The sequence below is a fragment of the Amphibalanus amphitrite genome, unplaced genomic scaffold (genome assembly GCF_019059575.1).
Source record: "Amphibalanus amphitrite isolate SeventyFive unplaced genomic scaffold, NRLGWU_Aamphi_draft 000014F_arrow, whole genome shotgun sequence".
NCBI classification, from domain to species: Eukaryota; Metazoa; Arthropoda; class Thecostraca; order Balanomorpha; family Balanidae; genus Amphibalanus; species Amphibalanus amphitrite.
This window is the reverse complement of record NW_024881510.1, coordinates 1,994,996-2,020,014: the sequence shown is the minus strand read 5'-3', so window position 1 is coordinate 2,020,014 and position 25,019 is coordinate 1,994,996. Positions and strand designations below refer to the sequence as shown.

Genomic DNA, 25,019 nt, shown 5'->3' with positions numbered 1-25,019 from the left:
TTTCTAAAACGGCAGAACATGACGTCACTCTAACGTCGTTTGCGGGCAACCTATCATAGCCTTTGGAAATATTTCTGATCACAATGTGTAAAATTGATGCTCGGGAGGGTACTGAAAGTTTGGTGACGATGATCGGCGCAGCGGTTCTGTAGATATACCGAAAAGTCTGGAGGGGGGCAAAAAATAGCCCTCCCCCACCAGGGTGTGGGGGGTAAAGGCACCAAGGATGCCTTCTTTTGCTTGTGTCACTTTTTCTTTTAATCAACACCGGTTTTTGGCACCGAAAGTGCATAAATGTGTTCCAATGTTCCAACGCTCACAGAGAGTCTAAAGGCTTCCGCTTTCATTGACACCCTGGCAGTGTCCAGTCAGGCGAAGCAGCAACCGACCTGGATCGATAACACATCGTCGCCCTCTATTCATGCGAGTTGAGCTCAGCCGTTCTTGTTGGCAAACGGGCCCACACGTTAGCGAATACAGGGCGGCGCGGTGTTTGTCGAGATGTCATTGGGAAGTGGAGCTTAAATGCCGCCCTTGAATGAGGAGCAACAAAGAAGGGCTATGGAAAACGTGCTTTAACCCCCGCACCGACGGGGATCTGCGCCCATTTCCCAACAACGGGGGAGGGGGGGGGGTTGATACTTCCCTCCCACTGGGATCTCGAAAATGAAGCAATCTAGCGACAAGGGGTAAACGGCATTGGATGCAGGCGGACGAGGTGCAATTTTTACTGAATTTATTTTCGTTTCAGGTCAAAATGACGTCTTTGGGGTCAAAATAGGCAAAATAACTAGTGTCGCTAAAGGTTAATAGTATTTTTCTTGCGAATAACTTTTTAACAAAGCAAGCTGGACCAAAACTAATAGTGCTTACCATCGTAATCCCCTCGTCAATCCTCGTCATAGCAGTATATATTTGTTTGCCTCGAAACGTCAAAGTCAAATGTTGACCTCATGTCATGTGACCTCAAGATCAGAACGCATATCATTTGGTGCGTCTTACGAGCTCAACACAATAAGACCCAATAAGACCCTTCGCGAGGCTGTATATTACAGGGCTGCGGAATCGATGGATTTTAGGGTGACTCCGACTCCGACTATGGTTTCAAAAATCGACTCCGGCTCCGACTCCAACTCCGACTCCGACTCCGGCCGGTTCTGTTAAAATCCATGCCATGATATTGTAGTTCATAATAGAGATGTTTTAATCTTTCCTGTAACGATTCCTTGTGTGTTCTATCTAAGGCATAGGCGGCGGAACGGGTGGGGGGGGAAGTCGGCACTGCCCCCCGTAATTGAAGGTGTTCCGCCGCTACTGTTCCAAGACTTATCGTTGCCAATACGCATTAAAAATAACATGCAGAATTAAAAAGCAGGTTTAAGGGAATTCACCGCCTTCTGCTTCTTTCGCTGAAAACGTTCGTCTAAGACAGCAAGATTGCCTTTTTTCGACAAAATCTGATTTCGAGCGCAGTATCGTCAATCCAACAGCTGCAGTGCATAACGTTGAGCCATGCAGCGTTAACCCCGACTCCGGAGTCGGAGTCGGTAGTTTTTTTTTGGCGACCCCGACTCCGACTCCGGGCAGGACGGTCGACTCTAACAGACTCCAACTCTGACTCCGACTCCGCAGCGCTGGCTTTTTCCTGTAAGGAGTTGTTACCAAAAACACTCTGGTGACCTTTGATGACGTCACGTGACCTTACATTCATTGATTAGTCAACATTGTGTCTAGGTAGTCAAGGTTAGTCGTGAATGACGTCATTCATATTAGAATTGGCCACAACAACGGATATTTGTGAAAAATGAGATAGTTTTCCCCCATTGAATTATAATGGGGAGGTCAAGATATTCGTGAAGATATTAACCTGACCTTTATGCATTGATAGGAAAAAAGAATCCGAGACAAATATGTTGCACTTTGCAGGTACCCACAGTTAGGTATATCCTACAACTTCCAAAACGCTAGGTAATTTACTATGGAGTATGGATCTGACACGGTGGCAATGTTGCAAAAACGTGATTTGAGGTTGGGTCATTCAAAGTGACTTTGGAGGTTATAACTTGCACAAAATGTATGAAATTGAAAAAGGAATAGATATGCTAAATTTCGCGGTGACCCCCACCCCTGGCCCGGGACGTACTATTGTGTAGAAAACCATTAGGTCCAGCAAGAGTTAAGTGACAAGCAAAATAGCAATAGACGTTAATTTTCCACGTTCAGTGCATGCGCCGGCGCGTCACTCTGCATGGGCTTAGTTTGTTTGCTCCTCAACCCAAAAGGACGCGTGTTTGGCGTGTTTGGCCGGACGGTGGCGTTTGGCAGTGTAGGCATTCAATATGGATAGCCACAAGCCCACGCCTTATAGTGAATGAGTTCTTGGTCAAATTCAAGAACAAGCATGGCAGCGGGCGCGCCACGTCATGCATGAACAGCTTGGACCTTCCAACACGCTGTTTGCTAGCTTTGTGCCCTCTGCCTGGCCGTCGCGATCCTACTCTTTGAGTGCTGTCAAGCGAGACAAGTCGCAAATGTGACAGCCATCGACCTGTTGGTGTGTAACGATGTCGACATGCTAATGCTTCGACACTCCCATGGAGACTTCGACTGTTTGCTCTCTTTTCAATGGACCAAACATTTGCGCCCACTGGGCAGTACACAAAAGAGTTATGTGGTTTCGGTCAGCCTCCTACAGCGAAGGTGACCGGACCAGGCGACTGTGGGTGCAGACCACAGGAAGAGCGGGAGGCGAACACCGGTGCTGGCGCTACCTCATCCAGGAACCCCAGGCTACCCCAGCCGTTTGGTGTTTTATCAAACCAATTGAAACCTTGAATCTACGACTATTGTCATTGAGCCTAGCGAGTTGCCTGGCTCAACACCAATCAGCGGCGGAGAACTTCGGAGAGCAAAGCTTAGTCCGTAAAGGATACCAACGTCAAAGAAACGGCCTCATTTCAACATCCAGCTGTTGTCTCATCTTTCCAACGGTCTGAAGGAGTGTGTGCATCAGTCAAAGAGCCGAAGAGGTCACCACCGCTATGACGTCCATCCATCCAGTGGAGTCGCTAGCAGCTAGCGATCGCCCCAACAGTGTTGGGTGGGTAGAGAAGAGTGAGTCTGCCTCTTTCCGACCGCTGGAGTCGGGGGCGGGCCGCATTATCCTCTGGATTTTCAGATGTTCGGGTCAGTCGGGCGGGCGCGGCTGGCTGGCCAGAATCTACGCCGTGATCCACTATGTGCTGCTTACATTTGCTTCGCTGCTGCTAGCTTCGCACAACGCCACGGTAGGCCTCGTCCTTCTGGAGGTGAGTGACGCCTTCTTTTCTGTCGCCATGGCGACCTCTCTATTTGGAGTGACGCAGGTGCTCACGTGGATACCTCTCACCTGCTCGTTCTTCGTGGGAAGAACCCGCTACGAAGCTCTGATTCTCCATCTCAAAGAGATGGAAAAGGATGTCAGCGAGTTTCCTAGCCATGGTGCCAGCCAGAAGGTGCTGAAACGTCGGCTCTTCTGGACTTTCATCTTTATGTTAGGATCGACGCTTGTGGTGCAGACCAACTATATGCTTCTTCTTGACATTGACAAAGCGTGCCGGACGTCAGCCTCGAATTGCGTTGTAATGATGCTGCTGGGAGTCCTTTATGGAACACTCGAAGCTATTATGTACTTCATTGCTTTGAAGCTTGGATTCGCAGCGCAGGTGATTGTAGCCGGATTGCAGACGGTTAACTCAGAACTAACCAGCATGGTGAACCAGAAACGTGTAGAGCTGACAAAGCTTCATCGCCTGAGAAAGTGTCAAGCAAAGCTAAGCGCCAGCTTCTGTCAAATGACCAGCGGCATGGCTTCAGAATTGGTGACCTCTATGCTCTACGGCATTGTCGCTCTCATCTCCGGCTTTCTGGGCATTCTCAGCATGATCAAGACGGGTAAGGGCCTGGAGCAGGCCTCGAGTATCATTTTCCGCATGTGGGGCGCTGTGATGACGGTGGTGGTGCCGTGCGAGACGGGGCAGATGCTGCTCGACCAGGTGGAGCAGATCCGCGAGTCTCTGCTGGAGCTGCCGCCAACAGACCTCGCCACCGGTCAGGAGCTGGGGCTGTTCGTGGAGGCGACGCGCCGCGACGCGGAGAGGCTGGGCGACATCAGCTTCTACCGGCTGCGGCGCTCCACCGTGCTGGCCATCACCTCGGCCGTCATCACCTACATCATCGTCTTCATGCAGTTCCAGATGACCGAGTTCGAGACTCCCTGCCTGCCGAAGACACCCTGGAACGAGACAGCAGTCGAGCAATAGAGCCTGGCCAACCAATAACCATTCAGATACAACCAGAGCGGAAGTCGGGAGCTACACCCCACTAGGACACCCAGGCACCCACAAACAGAGCAGGAGTGGCGGGCTCGAGTCCCAGCGAGCTACTGCAATATGTACGGATGACGGTATCTCAGGCAGGCGCGGATACAAGGGGGGGGCCATGGGGGCCATGGCCCCCCCCCCCTTGGCCGATTTTTTTTTTTCAAAAATAAAATAAAAAGTTAAAAAGCTGAAAAGGGGGCCTCCTGAAAATAAAGTGGCCGAAATCCGATGAGTTTTTTTAACCTACCCACTTAGTTATTTCTTAGAGGACTAGCTGAGAAGACTTCTTTGTTAGAAGATTGGTAAAGCTTTTCATAACTTGGAGGTCTCTTATACTCACAGAGATGACCACTTTTACAGGGCCTCCTAACCTGCACAGAGGGCCTCCAAGCCTGTACAGATGTCCTAACAAACACAAAATCTCTTAGCCTACACAGAGGCCTCCACTCGCATCCGAACAAAGGGCCTCCTAGCCAACTCAGAGGGCCTCCTAACTCACACAGAAGGTCTCCTATCCTGCACAGAGGGACTCCAAGCCTGCACAGATATCCTCTTCGCCAACACAGGACCTCTTAATCTCCACAGAGGGCCTCCACTCGCATCCACACAAAGGGTCTCCAAGTCTGTACTGAGGGCCTGCGCTCGCATCTGCACAGAGGGCCTCCTAGCTATCACAGAGGGCTTCCTAGTTCACATACAAGGCCTCCTAGCAGGGGCGGATCCAGGGGGGGCGATAGGGACTATAGCGCCCCCCCGGGCGACTTTCTCATTTTCTTTTTTTTTTTGCAAAAAAAGCATGATAGGGGGCCCCCAAAAATAAAGTGGACGAAATCCAGGCTTAAACTTTTGGGGGTAGGTAGGGCCCCCATCGATGGGGGGCCCCCGATTCGGAATAGCCCCTCCCTTGGCAAAATGCTGGATCCGCCCCTGATCTCAGGATAAGTCAAACGACTTCGGCAGGCCACAGATGAAGTCAGAATTAACAGTTCGCTACTCGGAGATCAGCATGTCATTAGCTCAGCAAAGCACAGCGCTCAACATTCAGCTTGGTCCGATAGCGAAATTTTTAGTTGACTTATTCAAAAAATGCTGATCAGACAAATTTAACCCTCGTCTGACGCCTGTTGTAGCCTTCTACAGCGTGTGATTATGGGCACAACCACCTGTACGGACACTTCGGAATATCCGCACTAGTTTTTACGGGGGCCGAAGACATCTCCCTCTCCTACTTTTTTTAGTCGCACCCATTTGCCGCAAACGACACACCACCCCTCATGAGAAACATTACACAAACGACTCTCTCGCTTTCCAGGTGTCCCTTATTCGCATGGATGCGCCCCTATTAGCTTCATAGGCGCTCCTCTTTCGCATGTAGGCGCCCCTATATGGCCATAAACCTCCATTGGCCTCAAATGACCCCCGACCTCACAGGCACATTCAAGTACCCGTATTAGTTTCATAGGCGCCCCTCTTTGGCATGCATACGCCCCTGTTTCCTATGGAGGCGTCACTATGACCCTTGGAGACGCCCCTCTTTTACATGTGGGCGCCCCTATATTTAGGCCTCACACTTCGCAGGCAACTCTCTTCCTGCTCATCTCTAAAGCCATGGCGCCCCATTCCCCTCAGGCCATGGCGCCTCTTTAGGGATATGGTCCCTTATATAATTTTGTCCGCACCGCTCGGTTGAGCGTGGCTACACCCCTGGCGGTTTTGGGGCAATTGTAGCTTGCTGCGTTTTTTTTTTGGGGGGGGGGGGTAAAGGCATGTTACAGCCATGAAAATGGTGTCACTGAAGTGCCACTGGATGGGGTGCACGTCAGAATAGCTAGTGACATTTGAGCTATTGACTTTTGAACTAGTACAAAACAGCTAGTGCCTCAAAACAGCTAGTGACGAAATAGCTATCGTCAAAATAGCAATTTCGTTGGACCTCTGTTCCCTTCCCATTCACTTCGCTTCAAAAATGCAAGATATCTATGACTGTAAAGATGTATTTCCCGCGATATGCCATCTCTTTAATTCCCCGGTGCCCCGCTTCTAATTTGTTGTTTCTCCTAGGGATCCCGTCCTCTGCCCATGCTTGCATTCCAAATAATTTTGTCAAACTACGGTGCTCTTCTGCTCCTTCTACCCGTGGGGACTCTTCGTCGGGAAAGAATCTATAATAGCTGCTCTACGAATAAGCTATTTTGCTTATTAGCTATTAGTCGACGCTAGCGATTTCTATAGCTGTCTACTGTCTAGCTATAATGAAGCACTATAGTTCATTTTTTTTTTCAAAAGGACGCTGGCTCCAAGTATGTTTTTCGAACAAGCACGTGTTTTTGCGAGCAAAACGAGCAAAAACTGAACCTGAGAAACTCGAACGTCGCCTTATTTTAACATGTGAATTATTCCCGATAAATTCCATGCCTGCGTTTTGGAACTAGACATGAGAACAGTGGTGACGTCATACTGTGGAACTTGCATTGCAATGCAACGCATAACTATCATGGAAAGAACCGCTTACTCGATTCGGGCCTCGGTAAGAGCAAAAAACGAAGTTTTCCCAAAATTCGTTGGCAATGAATGCTTTCGTATGGACATTGGGTGCCAGCTGCCACCAGTGACGTCATCATAGTATGCTCATTTTTGAAGTCACAATTTCCATGTATTTACCGAACACAATTTGAAATCGATCATTTTTTCGGCAGGAAATTCTTAGCCAGACGCTGAAGTTGCCAAAACTCACGTGAGAGCTTCGATAATGAACTTTGAGCCAGCGTCCTTTTGAAAAAAAAACGAACTATAGCTATTTTGCTCTATTAGCTATATTGACGCTAGCTGTTTAGTCACTAGCTGATTTAATGCACTAGCTATTTTGCATTACTAGCTATTTTGGCGCTAGCTGTGTTGTCACTAGCTGTTTTGAAGCACTAGCTCTTTTGTACTAGCTCAAAAGTCACTAGCTCAATAGTCACTAGCTGTTTTGACGTGGACCCCACTGGATGTGACACTTCAACGACATTGATCGATTACTATTGCAACCGTAGCGAAATAGCTTGTCAAGAGCATTTAGATCATTAGATGTGTATTGTGTGTATTTCGTGTTCTATGTAGATGCATGTTCTAGCGGTTCGGCTAAATGTCAAAATTGGGAGAATTAGGCCTTTGATGAGCCTGTGAGTCTCAACTCAAAACAATTAGCGGCATATTTCGCCAATAACACTGACAGCCTTTCGAACACCCCGCTGCTCGCTGCTACGTACCTAAGTAGGTCACTTATCAATGGCTCTTGTAAATGGTCAAATTGGTTATGTTTGTACTCGTAAAATGACGCTATAGAGAAGATACTTTTCTTAGGATATCTGGTAAAGACCTGACATTACCAGCAGTGAATAGGAGGCCCTCGTATTGTCGTCAGTCGTAGTTGTAAGCACGGAAAATTCATTACCCGTGACTGCACCGCAGACTATTCGTATATGTATATGTACATATGATAGTATGTAAGCTTGTAAGGGAGGCCGGAAAAAACGCTTCCGCAGGAGCGGATCCAGGCTCCTTGGGTAGCTGGTGCTCCCGCATATCGCAATAATCTGTGAATGGGCTGAATATAGTGGCTTATTTCTCAAATACCTACATCACTCTTGAAATCTATAGGTACTCGAATCTAACGATGCTGAATCGCAGAAGTGTTGCGCTGCAGGTCTCTAAATGACGTCTTATAGAAAAAAAAAATTATTGTTTTGGCTTGGGTTATGGGTATGTCTTGCCCACCGGCTAATGGTATCATGACAAAAAAAAAAAAAAAAACACGGGTCAGCCGCTCAATCATATTTAGCCGTCGAATCTGCTCCTTATGAGTTCCCCGATCCACCCTATGCGACCGCCCAATCCTCCATCTGAACTGCACAGAAGCTGCCAACTCATGCCGTGCCCGCCCGTCGTTGGGTCCAAGGTGACGCCTCCTCCCAGCCAAACAAGGCGGGCCCGCTGCCGGGTTTTCCATGTGCAGGCGCCGGCCGCCCCCCTGGGGACCCCATAGGTGATCGGGGCCGGTCGGGCCGCGGCGTCGGCGGCGCTGCGCGGCGCGGGGTCGACCGCTGAACAGAACGGGACGACGGAGGGACAGACAAACAGACAGGTGACCAGCATCTAGTGAGATCAGCTGGAACATCCATCTGATAGGTCCCATGATAGGTCCGATGTCAACACATTCAGTCTGGATGCGGTGTATTGTGATGAGGTCCTTGATGTTAGTGATATGCAAGTGACATCAACAATACAATCGACTGCAGTTATTTCTCTGTCGCTTTTTATCTTTGTAGACTGTTGATCCCTCTGAGATTGTAATAGCATCCCGTCGAGCGTCGATTATTAACTCTTTTGTTGCCTGTTCAATGTTCAGTGATCGATAGAGATCAATAAACGTTCAACGTGTGCGATATATTTTTCCATTTCTTTCTCAGACCGTCTTCTCACAGATTACCACAAGGTGCATGTCATAGTGTTCAGCGTTCATTGTCGCCTCCCCCGCGGTGCAGCGGTTCCGCGGCTCCAGCTAACCGCGTGGCTGCGGGACGCCGGGCGGTCTGCCCGGCCCCCGCCGGGAACCCCGGCGCCTCTGTGACGTCACTCCCCATTATCTCAGCGGCCGGGCAGTCCGGTGAGCGGCCGCCGCCGGCCCCTAACCATTACCTGTACTTACCTGGGTAACAACAACGTCCGCGCAACGCGGTCTTCCCCGAGCAGGCCAGTCCCGGCCCGGTGCGGAGTGGCGGGACAATAGACTTTGCAAAACCGACTATCTGAGTATTATCATATCCGTGCGACGCCAAACGACTGACCTTGAATCGTTCTTTGTTTTGTGAGGAAGTTTAAAAATGCATATTTGCAGGTTCCTTGGAACTATCAATCCGATCCATAGTTCATTTGAGCTTCCGGCTAAAGCATGTTTGGAGTTAGTGCTTTCTCCGGTCCGTTGATCGATGGTCATAAAGGCAAGCGCCATGCCCGCAGTTCTAATTCTGCTTTCTGTTGGCTTGTCGAATAGTTCATGTTAGTTATTTTAGCCCTTGCTGGACCTATCGGTTTTCTACATACATATTGAGGCCGAGGGGGATACTACCCGTAATTGTTTCACCCCTACATCATTGTTCTGGCGATACAATGCGGGGGATGACCATATTTCGGCGAGCTTCACAGAAAAAAAAAACGAGTGCCTGCGGTGTTACGAGACGCGGTGACTGGTACGTAGGTACAGTCGTGTACAGGTTGATGGTCCGCTACTCGTTATCCACCGGGTTCCTATGGCTCAGCATTGGCAGCAGCCGCCTGGTACCGGTAGGCTGTGCCGCATGACCCGAGAGTGAAGCGGCACAGTCTACCCACACTGTATGACACCGGCTCGGGTCGCCTGGAAGGGCGATTTGACCGGACGCTGCGTTAAACCGGCTGGGGGGAGGGGTAAGGGTCAGGCCTGTCTATTTGGCTCGGCTCGGTGGATGAGGCGGGCTGGAGTGTGGTGTGGGCGGGGTTGATGTGGGGAGGGAGTGAGCGATCCTGGGGCTGGGTGTGTGTGGTTACTTGTCGCATAGAACCGATCGTAATCCACCCTCCAAAAATTCGCTTTAGAGATATTCACAAAACCCAGGGGGGTTCAAACACCCATCTCCCAAGTGGGGTGCGGAAGGATAGGTAAGGGTCCATACGGTCTCCTCATGAATTGCAGCAAAGAAAGCAAACAGACCTGTCACCAAATAATTTTTCTGAAAAGTGGACTAATCGCATAGCCTCGGACACAGAAATAAACATCCAGCACGCGAAGCGTCTCGAACCGGGCCTCTCACACCGGTCAGTTTAACAGTCCAGCACTCCTACGCTGAGCTACACCGGATGGCGGCCACGGCCGGGGCAAAGTCTGGCCGGGCGGGCGGTGGGGCCGGGAGGTCGGCAGCAAAGTCAATGAATGTTTTTGTGGTTTCGGGTGCCAGTCGCTCTAGCTTGGTGGAATGATGATGGATCATTGGCAAAACTTTCAACGTGGAGTCCCGGTTCGAGCCTCATCGGGGCACCGGCTACTTTTCCGAGTTAGGATCTGGTTTGATTTTAGTGGTTGCGACTTGCGAGCCATTTATACGGTTTTATATCTACATGTCGATTGTCGATTGATCGATTGATTCATTCATTCGTTCATTTAATACATGTCGACATTTAGCGTACGAATTGACATCCAGGATCAATCCGATCAATCTACCATTTTCATAAGCGTATTGTCTAAGTATAATGCATACCTATATGCGGCACAAGACCTATGGTTGCCTCGATACCGTGCCAAATCACGTTTTGCACAATGCACAAGTAAATTATATTCGCTGGGTCTTCCGTGCATTGTGCTTAGCAAAAACAGGAATACAATTGTTAAGCGACGCAAAATGTGCAATGCAGCAAGTGACCACACACACCCGCACAGCCCCCATGGTCCACCAACACGTCCCACACCACTCGCCAGCCCGCGCCAACCACCGAGACGAGCCCCTCGCCCCGCGCTGGTCTGACGCGACAGCTGGTCTACAAAGCGCTCCACCCGGCGACCCGAGCCGATGTCAAACGGCGTGGGTAGACTGTGCCGCTTCACTCTCGGGTCATGCGGCACAGCCTACCGGTACCAGGCGGCTGCTGCCAATGCTGAGCCACAGGAACCCGGTGGATAAAGAGTAGGGGACCATCAACCTGTACACGACTGTACTAGGTACTGTCATTCACGCCCAATTTTGATATCTCAGGTCAGCCGATGACCTCGCAGGTCAGGTGAAAGGGACAAAGTCAGGCTTTGTTAATTCTTGGTTGATAACCTTGACACAGACACACAGACAGACACACATGGCACAGAGGGCCTAGACAGCGACCCACGGGGGCCGGAAGTGGTACACCATGTCACTGCCGGGACTCAGCCGCCGTGCTGGGTGTCGCAGAGGCCAACGCGACAGTACCCCAGTGGTGGCCAGGGGTGCGGTAGTCACTAATGGCGCCCGGGTGCCTCCCCAGACAATGTGCCGGAAATGCAGCGAGGTGGGCCGCGTGCTGCGTCACCCCGTCCGACAAAGGCTAGCGGAGAGACACTCCTGTGTGGAGCCTGTATGGAAAAAAGTCAGCCTCTGGCTCATTGATCAAGTGGTTAACACCTCAGTGATTGGTTTTGCCACGTTGCTAGATTGTGTCCCCTGAGCAGCCTTGTGCCAGTTGTGCTTCATTCTCATGCTTCTCTCTCTCTCTCTCTCTCTCTCTCTCTCTCTCTCTCTCTCTCTCTCTCTCTCTCTCTCTCTCTCTCTCTCTCTCTCTCTCTCTCTCTCTCTCTCTCTCTCTCTCTCTCTCTCTCTCTCTCTCTCTCTCTCTCTCTCTCTCTCTCTCTCTCTCTCTCTCTCTCTCTCTCTCTCTCTCTCTCTCTCTCTCTCTCTCTCTCTCTCTCTCTCTCTCTCTCTCTCTCTCTCTCTCTCTCTCTCTCTCTCTCTCTCTCTCTCTCTCTCTCTCTCTCTCTCTCTCTCTCTCTCTCTCTCTCTCTCTCTCTCTCTCTCTCTCTCTCTCTCTCTCTCTCTCTCTCTCTCTCTCTCTCTCTCTCTCTCTCTCTCTCTCTCTCTCCCTCCCTCCCTCCCTCCCTCCCTCCCTGTGCGAGTTCCCCCTGATGATGACACCATCGCGGTTATTCCAGTGACTAGTTATCTCATCTAGCCGCAGTGCAAGTCGCTGAGTGGCTGCTTTATGTCGTGGGTTTGTGCCGGAGGGGGGAGGTAGTGCTGTATAGACCGGTGGTGTGGCGATGTGGTGATGGTACCATGCGGGTAAAGGGGAATTACCCTCCCGTAGACCCAGTGATGACGTCACCTGCTAATTGTTCGCTGTCTGATTTGATGAAGCGTTTGGATCGGATTTGTCGCTGTTCGTCTGAGGGATGCTTTAAATGCGTTTACGCTCTCCTCATTATTTAATTTGTTTTAACCCTCGCCGGCCGAGGGGGGGGGGGCGGGTGCCGCCCCCCCCCATAGGGTTTTTTCGCGATAGCTCCAAACACGCTGGCGATAGAGAGCTGAAACTTGGCATACCTGACCTTTGATCCAAGCCGGATCTTTTGACACCAACCGCATTTTTGGGTCAGGTCAGGTCACTGACCTATGACGTCATAAGTGAACCTCTGCACGGTCTTCAGATGTCGCAACTTCGCAACGCCCTCACTGCCAGAGGAGATGTCACAGGGAAATGAAACTTGCAGGATCTAGTATCCATTATGAGTCCCACAACTTGTATATCTCGGATTTTTCCTAAAGGTCATATGAGGTCAGGTCATTTTCGTGACCTCACCATTATAAGTCAATGGGGAAAAATTCAAACTGCTATTCTGGCGCCGGGAACGATCTCCAACTATCTCAAGCACACAGAATCGTGATTTGATGCACTCCTTGCAAGGTTAGATGCGTCACTTTTGCAATGTTGACCTTGCGTGACGTCATTTATGACGTCATCAAGGTCAAATTAGTTTTTCGTCAATAACTCTTGATCAAATTGAGCTAGCGAGTCGGGAAAGGCACCAATGGACTCAGGAAGGCCTGCCGAATCGAATGATATGCGACATGACCTCTTTCGACCAACTTCGTGACCTGGGGGTGCTGACCTGACCTTGACCTGAGGTCAACACCCCAAGTTGACCTGACCCGGACAAAAAGTATATCATTAGACGCGCCTGAGCGAGGCGAACACGATGCTGCCAAAATCGGCGCTCTGCGGCCGTTTTTTGCGAAGTTATTCACCAAAAACTGAACCGTACCCTGGGGCACTTGACCTGACCTCAGAGGTCACCGGTTGACCTAGGACCTTAAAATCGGGTACCAATCTCTGCGTCTCGTAACGGCGCACACGCTCGTTTTTTCCGCGACGCGCTAGCTCCACCAGGGGCGAAACGGCGAGGGGGGGGTCGTACCCGCCCCCCCCCCCTCGGCCGGCGCGTATGTAGAAAACCAATAGGTCCGGCGAGGGTTAAAGTAGGTATACAGCGGTTCATCGTATTTTGGTACCAATAAGCTTATATGGCTGCAATGTCCAGAGTAGTGATGTCAATTACGGAAAATCGGAATACCGATATCAAACCAAATACCAGCCAAAACCGTGAGGAAATACCGAAACCGAACCAACTTGAGAGCATGAAGGAAATACCAACTTTTTACCGATTTTTCAACCTAGTATACATTAGTGAGGGTTCATAATACCAACAAAATACCGACAACATTCGGATTGAAATACCAAATACCAAGTTGGTATCGGTACACCAAAAAGTTGGTATCTGATTGACATGTCTAGTGCAGAGGTAGGCGGTACATATTTATCTGACGAACGTCTTGCTCTGTCGTCTTTTTCGAAACCAACACTTATGGGATAAATAATGAGGAATGCTGAATGGTAACAACTAATAATACGACAGAAGTTGCTGCGTGAGATCATGGGTAACCAAAATTGATGGATCATCACATCAAACGCGTCGATCTGAAATGGGCGACCTGACCTGACCTCTGACTTACTAAGGCAAAAATATTTTCGCCCCAAAGATCTTGCTGAGAGCTTTCGATTGCCGCTTTTTCTGTCTTTCTTCGACCATCGGTTCGGAAGTTTAGACAGGGTGGGGGTGGGGGGGGGGGCAGAATCTGTCTCTCTCAGCGGACGCGAATGGCTGAAGAGCCCAGCGGGGTACGGGTTAATTCTCGCCCGTAAATATTAGCGCCTTTACCACCACTGACAGATCCGCATAACCAGTAGCGTCGGAACACCTTCAATTAAGGGGGGGGGGGATGGCACCACCGACTTTTGGTCCCATTTTTCCGTGCAACGCCCATAGGGCTAATGTTAAAATGGCACAATCAAGGGGGCACGGTGCCCCGGTGCCCCCCCCCCCCCCCGTTCCGCCGCCTATGCGCATAACATGTTGCATAAGCACCATAACCAGTTCTTAAATGCCAAAATGGGTGCACTTAATTCGAAACTAGCTCTAAAACTACTTGAAAAGTTTGTGAAAGTTTAAAAGTCGGCGTAATCGAATCGGACGCCCGTAAATGAGCTGTGTACCCTTTTCAGAGAAAGCGGTACGTTACATTGCAAGAGCTAGAGCACGACATTATGGATAATTGGTTCCACCCAAATGAAGAGCGTTAAAATGTCTACATTTTTGCCCGGAAGACCAGTGTCCAGCTTCTCAGCGCTGCCCGGGCTGATGATGGCGACATCTAGGCTCAAAGCGTTTCTTCCTTTGCCAAAACTTCTCGATAGGTGTCGCATAAGACGTGGTAATCTCCTGACTGCACTGTGCACAGCGTCAGCGAGGAGTGTGCACTGGGCACTGTGCGTTGTGCAGCGTGCAGCGACCATTGGGCGACACGGCTCAGCCTTCTGTCTGTAAATGACGCTGGGGTGGGTGCCGGATGGGCTGTGTCGAACGGACCTGGTTCATCGAGGCGGTAGTGTCGGCCCTCGCTGCGAGGGAAGCCATTTAGGAAGCCTATAGCCAGAAAATCCAAAAAGTTTTTCGATTTTCGAAAAAACGGAATTATATGATAGCCCCTACTTCTTTTCACATACCAAATTTTACATCGATCTCTTTTTGGCCACGTTATAGCGAAAAAAAAAACTTCAAAATTGATGACAGAGGTCACCGGTTGACCAAGTACCTTAAAATCGGATATCACTCTCTGCGCCTCGTAACGGCGCACATGCTTTTTTCGCGACGCGCTAGCTCCACCAGGGGCGAAACGGCGAGGGGGTCGTACTCCCCCCCCTCGACCGGCGCGTATGTAGAAAACCAATAGGTCCGGCGAAGGTTAAATTGACCTAAAGGATGGCTTTCCAGCGTACAGATCTTGTCAAGTCGTTTTGATGATCGGTAAAGCGTCTGCAAGTGGTAGTCGCCGCGGCCGTAGGGCTCACATTCCGCACCCCTTTTCACCTTGAGTTCCGTGTTGTTGTGCCTCTCATCAGCTGATCGCTCTCGAGTCCTTCACATTTGACCACGCCCTGCGGCCCCGCCCGCCGCTCCGCTCCTCTGCCGTTCCGCTCCTCTCCTCGCTCCTGCCCGTCCTTGGCCCCTCCCACCTTGACGTCTGAGGTGACCTCTGCCGAACCCGAGGATGGTGGTGTGCACTGTGTACTGCTTTCCAAAGGCACTGGAGCTCTCAATGCAAACGCAGCTTGTGTGAGCATACCAAATTGGTATTTAACTACAATTACGAGGGCGTTGCACAACGACTAGCAGGCGTGCAGGTGTCTGGTTAATCTAGCTGGGCAGACGATTTAGCAGAGCATCTCACGATGCACCCCGAGGTGCTGCGGCGATGTAAACACACGCTCTTCCAATCCGTTCGGCTTGTCTGCGCTTGCATGTGCTTGTCTGATGGTACGGTGATGTTTTGAAATTGAATGGATGTTGAACTTGGAAAAGAGGTAGCCCAAACGTTGACTAAACATGTTCTACGCACTGGCGGATCCAAGAGCCTGGGAGGGCGGTAGGGACATTTTCCCATTCCGCAGCGACGGAAGTTTTGCGAAATCTTTTTTCCCCATGCATCGAAAGAAATTCGGCAACTTCATTAGAAATGGATGCTTTCAAATGGCACAGCAACACATGGAATATTCGAGGTGATGTCATGTCACTTATAGTGACCTCACCTTACAAAAAGTTTCAATATCTGCTATACCTTCACCGAGTGGCCGATCGCTTTGAAACTTTCGGCGATTGATAAGAGCAACAGTATGTACAACATCTACATCTCGAAATTTCGATATCGGTGACTTAAAGTCAGGTCAATTTTGTGACCTCCCCAATCCCCATTACCTATACCCAAACGTACCCAATATTATGCCCAATAGGAGAAAATTGAAATGCGCCTCTTTTGTACAAACGCCATTCTAAACACTTTGAAACACGTATTGACAAGTAAGCATGACACACTGAACTGGACAATGCCACCCTTGACCCCTCGTTATGTCCCTGAGGTCATCTCAGGTCACAAGTGGGGTCTAACCGTTTTTTTTTTTTCGCTAATGACTTTTGATAGATGCATGCTGGAGCGATGAAAACGTGTTAGATGTGCTAGGGTCGACCACACGGATCGACTGATATGGGTCGGCCATACGGATCGACTGATGGGCAACATGACCTTTTCGGGTCAACATGACCTGGACCTTGACCTGAGGTCAAATTTTTAAAGTTGACTTTTTAAGGTCGAATTATAGTTCATTCGACGCGCCGTGAGTTTTTGCCTCTGAAGGCTAAACCGTTGACCTGCTGAGGTCAAATCTGAGAACAATATCTAGAAAGGCCTTTGAAAGAGCTATCGAATGCGCTTTTCCGCGGCGCTTTAGCTCTAATTCTATTGATTCGTGAGTTATGCGTCGGTGTTTCGGAAATTGTTGAACTATATAGATAAAATTTGACTTTTGATGGCCTCTGATGACCTGACCTGACCTAAAAAACGACGAGGTTTTCCCGTCATTATTTTTTACGCTCTTTCGAATGCCACTGTCGCTACGTGACCCAAAAGCCGAGTTAGACGGGGGGCGTGAAAACGCCCCCCCCCCCCCCCAGCATGACACGGAAAATGCAGACCACCAGCACGGCGCGGGATGTTTTTTTTTTTTACTAGCGATTGAGCGAGGCGATTTTTTTTCAATGCAACGAAAAAATGAGCGGCCCGGCACGGCCCGGCCTGTAACGCTTTGGAGAGGCGTATATCTCAGCAACCGTTGTACTGATTGGCCTGCGGTCTTTTTTGTTGGGTATCTACTGGGTAGCCACATCCTTTCAACCCCCGTAATTGACTACTCTTGATGCATCTAGTTGACCGTCGTGACACGTGACACGTGAAAGGTTGAGGGTGTTCGGGTTATTTTGCAGAAGTGGTAATTTTAAGAGGCCTTTATCTCGGCAGCCGCTTAACCCGCGCGGGGCTGGGGTCTCCAGCCGAACGCGCGGGGCTGGGGGGGGGGGTAAATTTTACCCCCCCCCCCCCTGTTATCTCCCGAACTAATGGTCCGATTTGGAAAATTCAAACGCCAATCGAAAGCTCTCATCACGAACTACTAAAAACATGTACTTAATTTAAAGTTTGAGGTCAAGGTCAAGGTCAGGTCAAGGGTACAAATTGCAAGTTTCTACAGTATCGGCCTTGCACCGTAGTTGCCGAAGAATGGAGTCATGGACTGAGACTGATCGCCCAAAACGTGTTCTTAGGCTACCAAGACAATATTCGTTGCATACAATATCATTCAGAGGTCAAGGTCAAGGTCAGATCAGGTCAGGTCAGGTCACCAAAAAACAAAATATAGAAAAGGGCATGTGCGACACATGTTTTATGGGTCATTTTACTCATAGAATTCAATAGGCACACTCAATAAGTGATATGGACCACCTCTGGATGAATTTCAGGTCGAGGTCAGGTCAAGGTCAGGTCAAGTGAGGTCAAATTTTGAAGTTGGTTGTTAAGGCCTAAAAAGGTGTCTATCTGATGCAGTTTTTCACGGCAAATCGAATGGTGCTATTTTTGTTTCCGTACGAGGTCTAGAACTTCCAAAAAAGTCATTTTTCAAAAAAAATTGTGTGTCGTGACGTCATAAAATTTTGAATAACTCCCACATTTTTGAACCGATTCTTCTAAAATTTGGTATGTAGGTGCACATAGACCATTTCTCTGACATATATTCCGGTTTTTTCGATAGACTCAAAATTTTGGATTTTATAATGATTTTCCCAAAAAAGTCAGTTTTTTTAGAAAAAAAAATAGGCCAAAATCCAAAATTTTCAAAAAACCGAGATAGCCATTTGATAGACAAAGTAAAATTACGTATAACCTTTTTTGTTACGTCTTGATTCCTTTAAAAATGAAGATGTTAGCGGCGTTTGAACTTTTGCCGTTTTTGAGGCGAAAATGGCGAACATGACGTCACTAAAACGTCAATTTCTCAAAAATTTTCCGACGGATTTCGCTCAAATTTTCAGGGAACGTGTCAAATTGATGTAAGAAAAGGTATTGAAAGTTTGGCGGCGCTGCGCGCCGCCGTTTTTGAGATATCGCAAAAATTCCCGAGGGGGGGTAAAATTTACCCCCCAGCCCCGCGCGGGTTAAGCAATTGACATGCGGTAATTTTTGTAGGGTAGTTACATCAATTCTACCAAACATTGGATACTTTTGATCCATGTGAGCTACCCCCACTGCAGGTGCAAAATAGAAAAAGAAAGGGTGTAAAAATTGTTCCCATTTCAATAACTCGGTAACTACAGGGGCGATGTTACTGAAACTTGGCATGCAGGTAGGCACCCACCAGGAAATGCATTCCCATGTGTTACGGTTAGGGTGCTACTGTACGTGCGCACGTGCAGGGAGAGCTTCCAGATTTCGAGAACGGCCGGCCCGATTGCGCTCAAATTTGGTAAGTTTGGGGCCCAGTTAGTACGGTGCCATGCAAAAGTCAGCTTGGACCCCGTTTGCACGTGCGCACGTACAGGGTGCGCCTACCAAATCTCGAGATTGCGCTCAAATTTGGCACATCGCTAGAGACCGCGAGTAGGGTGCCGTACACAAGTCAGTTGGAAAAACCCCCTCGCAATTCCGCACGTGCAAGGGTCACCCTCTCGCTCGCTCGTTTGTCGCCACAAAGGGCGTTTTACTGGTTTATGCTAAAAGGATCATGTGTTATGTGAGTTTTCGATGGACCCAATTCAATTATAGTTCACGATTCGCAGTTTTGTGACACTGATGAGCATGTGTAGAATCGCACCAAGGATCTGGGTTTCACAAATGTTGCATGCCATGAGGCCCACGCAGTTCATATACTCTAGACCTTGGCTCATCACCAGAACTTATGAGCATCGATCCTGATGAAATTTTCCGAGCAGAATCAAAATTGATCATACATTCGAGCGTGTCGTTTCCATATTTGGATCCACTTAGATCACCTATCATGCCTGTCGCGTTGTTGGAGATCTGAGCTGTTTGAGAAGCTGTCCGGTCGGGTTGATCTCTCGGACGGCTCCGCCGGTGTGGGTGCCGACCGCGCCCTGCCCCCGGAGCCGGATGCCGGCGGATCGGAGCGGCGCGAATGGCCCCCAGCCGGCAAGTCACGGCGTCGGCCACCGCCCACCGCCGGCCGTATAAAAGGCCGTGCCGCCGGCCGAACTGCACACAGCTCTTCACGCAGCTCTCCAAACACTCCCAACATGAAGCTCCTGGTAAGATGAACATCCAATGCTAAGAGTCTCTTTAGAAATAACTGGCTTCAAAGGGGCTAAAGAAAGAACTTATTGTGAGTGAGGTGTTGTGGGATACATGCTTTCTCAGGACTTTGTGCCTCGGTCTATGGCTTGTCATTCTCCATCACCCCTCAGTTGCTCGTGATCCTTGTTCTCACTACCTCCCTGTCCGCCGTTGCAGGTTGTGCTGGCCGTCCTGGGAGTCGCTGCTGCGGCCGAGGACCAGAAGGCTGAGGATGCCACGTACGTGTCCACGTACGCGGCCCACCCGTACCCGCTGACGTATTCGGCCGGCTACCCGCTCACCTACAGTGCCGGCTACCACGCCCCGGCCGTCTACAGCGCCGGCTACAGCCCGCTGGCCTACAACGGCTTCTACAACGGCGTCTACCACGGCTACACCGCCCCCGTGGTGCACTCGCTCAAGAAGCGTGACGTGTCGGACGCCGAGGACCAGCAGGCCGACGAGGCCACGTACGTGTCCACGTACGCCGCCCACCCGTACAGCCCGCTGACCTACACGGCCGGCTACCCGTACCGGGCGGTGACCTACAGCGGCCTGAGCACGCCGGCCAGCACGGCGCCGCTGGCCTACACCGCTCCGCTGGCCTACCCCTACCGCTACGGCTACTTCTAGACGGACCGACCGACCGGAGCGACGTGCCGGGCCGGCCGCTGCCGGCTGCAGGAGACCGGTGGCGCTGGGCCGAGCTGGGAGGCGCACCGGGACCCGTTGGTGTGTGCCCGGCGTCTCAGCTGCTCGTGCTACCAGAACACGCCACCGGTGCCGGATCGCAGCGGCCTGCACGTGTTTTGACCCTGCCTGAGGAACTGTTGGCATTGAACTTTTCTGGCATTGGTATCATTTGCTTCATGATTGCTTGTGAAGGTTTTTCATTGACAAATAAAAATCATTGAGCAGATACGTTATTTGTTGCAACATTTCACAGGGACATATAAGGGGTCTAACTACCTTGGAGAAAGTGGAACATACCTATCCAGGTGACATAAACAAAAAAAACGCTTTAAAATGCTGCGCAAATCACAAGTTTTATCTCGTTATCCGTCGGAGATGCGAAATAAGTGGAAAGGCAAACACTGATGGCAACACATCGAATCCCCTACGTCCTCGAACCTACGCCCAGCGGAAAGGGTTGGCGGGTACAATCTCCATCGCTGTCTTGCTCCTAGTTGAGCTAAAAACCTAAACGTGAAGATGCATGCGTTCTATAGCAGTTAAACCCTGCTGGTCATGGAGGGGAAGGGGAGGGCGAGGGTGCGGGGTGCCACCCCTCAGACGGTTCTTTTTTCGATTGCACCAAATGCGCTATAGCAATAGAGCTGAGAGTGGACAGACCTGACCTTTGATTCAAGGCGGGTATTTTGACACTAATCGTATTTTCAGGCCAACTTAAGTCACTAAACTATAACGACAAAGTGAGTCTCTGCACGATACCTACTGAACAAGTGAAAAGTCGCAACCTCGCAACGTTTTCAATGTCAGGGGGTCTTTCACCGGGAACCGAAACGTTCAGGACATAGTAACTGTTACTTTTCAGGCTTTCACAGCGTAAACTATATCCCGGATTTTTTCCGACGAGTCACCCAAGGCTTGAGCAAGGCGTCGATAACATAACATCACCGTTATATGTAACAATGGGGAAAATATGGAAACTGCTTTTTGACACCTAGGCTTCTTAACCCGCGCGGAGCTGGGGTCTCCAGCCGAACGCGCGGGGCTGGGGGGGGGGTAAATTTTACCCCCCCTGTTATCTCCCGAACTAATGGTCCGATTTGGAAAATTCAAACGCCAATCGAAAGCTCTCATCACGAACTACTAAAAACATGTACTTAATTTAAAGTTTGAGGTCAAGGTCAAGGTCAGGTCAAGGGTACAAATTGCAAGTTTCTACAGTATCGGCACGGAATATATAGTCTACGACATGGAATGGACAGGAGCTTCGATTAGCATTGCCACGTGTGTAACCAAAAATCAAGGATTTGCCGGATGAATATCCCAATTAGTGAAGGATGCGGATGAATTTTTTTCCACGTGGGTTTACATTTTCATATAAATTTTCATATAAATTTTTCATATAGATTTTCTTAACAATCATTGAATGATTCGAATGATTCATCTTCGTCGTGACCAAATGAAGTTGTGACTGTGACTTTGAAATGGTAACCGTATATTTTGTTGGGAAGTTTAGCACAGATTGTTACTACAGCATTCATACATATTCGTTGCATTACCGTTTTAACATTGGTCTAAAATTAGAATGAAAATTAAAACGCGTTACTGTAAAATTTGTAAAGAGTGGTCTAATGCGGCACGGCACTGCCAACGAATACATCCGTGGCTGCCCGTGGCCGGGGTGGGCCGCCCTGGACGTCCAGAAAACCTTAATGCAGACTGCGAATCGCAAGCGCCGCTTAGAGCGACGGCTGCTGCTGACATATTGGCAGCCTCTGAGGCGGGCGTTAATCTGTCGCCGCTGGAGATGCTAGCTGCTGTCGCCGTCGCCGCCATCGCCAACGAACGGTCCGGGGTGCAGACGGCACCGGCATCGGCCTCCTGTGTGGCCCCGGCACTGTTGGAAGGGCCGCAGGGCGCCGCTGCTGGTACTGCTACCGAGCCGGCGGTGGAGATGTCTCCCATTTGGGACGCTGGAGTGGCCGAAGGCTCGGCTCGCCTACCAGCGTAGTGACGACATAATAGAGGGCTTCGCTGATCACGGCCCCCTCGGCCGCTCGAACGCCTGTGCTGACCATGCGCTGGTTATGATGGTGCGGGGCATCACCAAACGCTGGAAGCAGCCGTTGGGATTCTTCCTGAGCGCTGGAACCACCAAAGCCACCGTGCAGCAGCAGCTGCTGGTACAGTGCATCCGTCGTGTGACTGAGGCTGGACTGACGGTGCTGGCAACAACGTGTGACATGGGCACGAACAATCAGTCCACCTACAGGTTGCTCGGAGCTGCCGATAGCGGCGTCTTCACGGTAGATGGGCGAAATATTATCGCTTTGTATGACGTGCCGCACCTTTTCAAATGTCTTCGAAACGCCCTCATGAAACACGACATTGAAGTTGACGGTGAGCTATCTTCGTGGAGATATCTGGAAGCACTATTTGAGGTTGACTCCGCTTCTTTTCCACGGGCTGCACCGAAACTAACTGAACGACATATCAGACCCAACAGCTTCGAGAAGATGAAGGTTCGCTACGCCGTACAAGTTATGAGCAGAACAGTATCAGCAGCGATTACTATGTATGCAACCTTCAACAAACTCCCGCGATCATCACTCCCGACTGCTACTTTCCTGCTGCGCCTCAACAACCTGCTAGATGTCCTGAACTCTTCTACCCGGTTCAACACCTGTTCTATGCGTCGTGCGATTTCGAGCATCCACCCAGTGACAGCAGAAGAACACATCAAAATTCTCGTAGACGGCGAAGCTTGGCTTCGGCGGTGGACGGTCGGAGACGGCGCCAGCATCGATTCCGTGCGTGGTCTGATACAGACGATCAGAGGGGTTCAAGAAGTATGGAAATTGTGTCAGGCCGCTGGATGCACATTTTTGTGCACACGCCGCCTGAACCAAGACGCGCTGGAAAACTTTTTTGGCATGCACATTGGATGCACATTTTTGTGCACACGCCGCCTGAACCAAGACGCGCTGGAAAACTTGCTTGGCATCGTGCGGCAGCGAGGTGGGGGGACGGACAACCCAGATCCTATCCACTTTCGACATCTGTATAAGCACGCGTCCCTGAATGACCTCCTGTTGGTACCAGCAACTTCAAACTGCGCTGACGACGGAGACAGGCTGATCGCGGTCTTGAGGCAGGTGACGATGGAAACCAACGAACAGCCAGTGACGGCGCCACCGCGCCCGTCCCCTAACACACCGTCTGGAGCAGCGGGGAACTGCCCAGTGGAAATGGAAACCCGCAACGTATTAACCTACGTCTGTGGCTACCTCCTTCGCACTGCCCGCATCAGCTGCGACAGGTGCAGGGCAGTAGTGATCAAACAGGAAGCGATGCCTCTGGTTGATTCAGAGATATTTACGGCCTTAAAGTCGTATACATCCATCAGTACTACCGACGTAGGTAGCCTCCTGCGCCCTACAGAAGACTGCGACGCATTTATTATAGCGTGCCATCAACAGTTCCGAGCTCAAGCTGAACACTTTTTTCACGAAGCACAGATCTGCAAACGGCTGGTCAGCTGTGCACTGGAAACAAAAGAGGCCCGGCAGCTAGCGCAGGAGATGTGCCATCCTGCAGTGCTAAGCATCATGGCGGCAACATACATGCGTATGGAGCTGCACCGCATGTGCAAAAACTTGGTGAAAAGAAAAGCTACCAAGACGATTCAGCGCCCCAAGACTGCGGCGACGAAGAAACTAGCAAAGCTGCAGCACCGGTGACTAATAGGTCATACCTACGGCAGACGACTGCTCAGACATCAGCGGGCAGCGTAAGAGGTGTTATCCTACCGTACCCAATTGTCGAGCGGTGGAGGTCCGGCCGGTCATGCGCGGGAGGCCTACGGGAAGACGCCGAACTAGCGCACTGGCGGAATTGCCGCTGTCAGCCGGCCCTGTGCCGGACGACGGCGCAGCCTGACCAGCTGGCTACCACCTGCTGGGGAGGACCGGGCGGCCGGACGGTGATGAGTCTTTCGGCCACGTTTGGAGCGTCGTGAGCGCTCCAAATTTTAATACAAACAATTTTTGCAGACTTTTGACTTTGTCTAAAAATTTCACCGGCGCAACTCGCACAGTTTCGGAGCAACAACCCGCCAACAGAGACAGACTCACATACATCCATGCATAGTTTTAGAGTTTTATAATAGTAATTTAATTTATGAGAGTGAAAAAATAACCTCACGCTCATTAAATTGAAACGAAAATTGTTAATCCAGAATATATTCTCGTGAATGTCATTTCGTCAGTAGATTAACATGCAGAATTGATGGGAAAGCTAAGCAAAGTGTTTCGCATCCTCCGTGTCGTGAATGTCACCGACCGAAGTGACATTCACGAAAATATTTTTTGGATTAATAATTTTCATTTCGATTAAGCATGAGGTTATTTCTTTTCAGTCTTGTAATGTGTACTATGCTGAAAACAACGTCTAACTTTATTCAACAATAAGTAATTTAATTAGATAAAACTCATCTCGTCCATCAGCACGGAAGTGCCAAAACCACAGCAGCACACCCAAATTGCCAGGTAGCCAAAAACTCAGCAGTTACAGGAAAAATTCGTTTTGTCCATTCCATGTCGTAGACTATATATTCCGTGGTATCGGCCTTGCACCGTAGTTGCCGAAGAATGGAGTCATGGACTGAGACTGATCGCCCAAAACGTGTTCTTAGGCTACCAAG

The 25,019-nt window shown here is 50.0% G+C and overlaps 1 protein-coding gene across 1 annotated transcript; it reads left to right on the top strand.

The window, feature by feature from the left end:
• Positions 1–19,235: 19,235 nt before the first annotated feature.
• Positions 19,236–20,546, top strand: LOC122385024. The gene is made up of 2 exons (XM_043372977.1): positions 19,236–19,602; positions 19,805–20,546. Exons 1-2 carry the CDS (start codon positions 19,591–19,593, stop codon positions 20,258–20,260), a joined length of 468 nt encoding a protein of 155 aa, XP_043228912.1. The 5' UTR covers positions 19,236–19,590; the 3' UTR covers positions 20,261–20,546.
• The last annotated feature ends 4,473 nt before the right edge of the window (positions 20,547–25,019 follow it).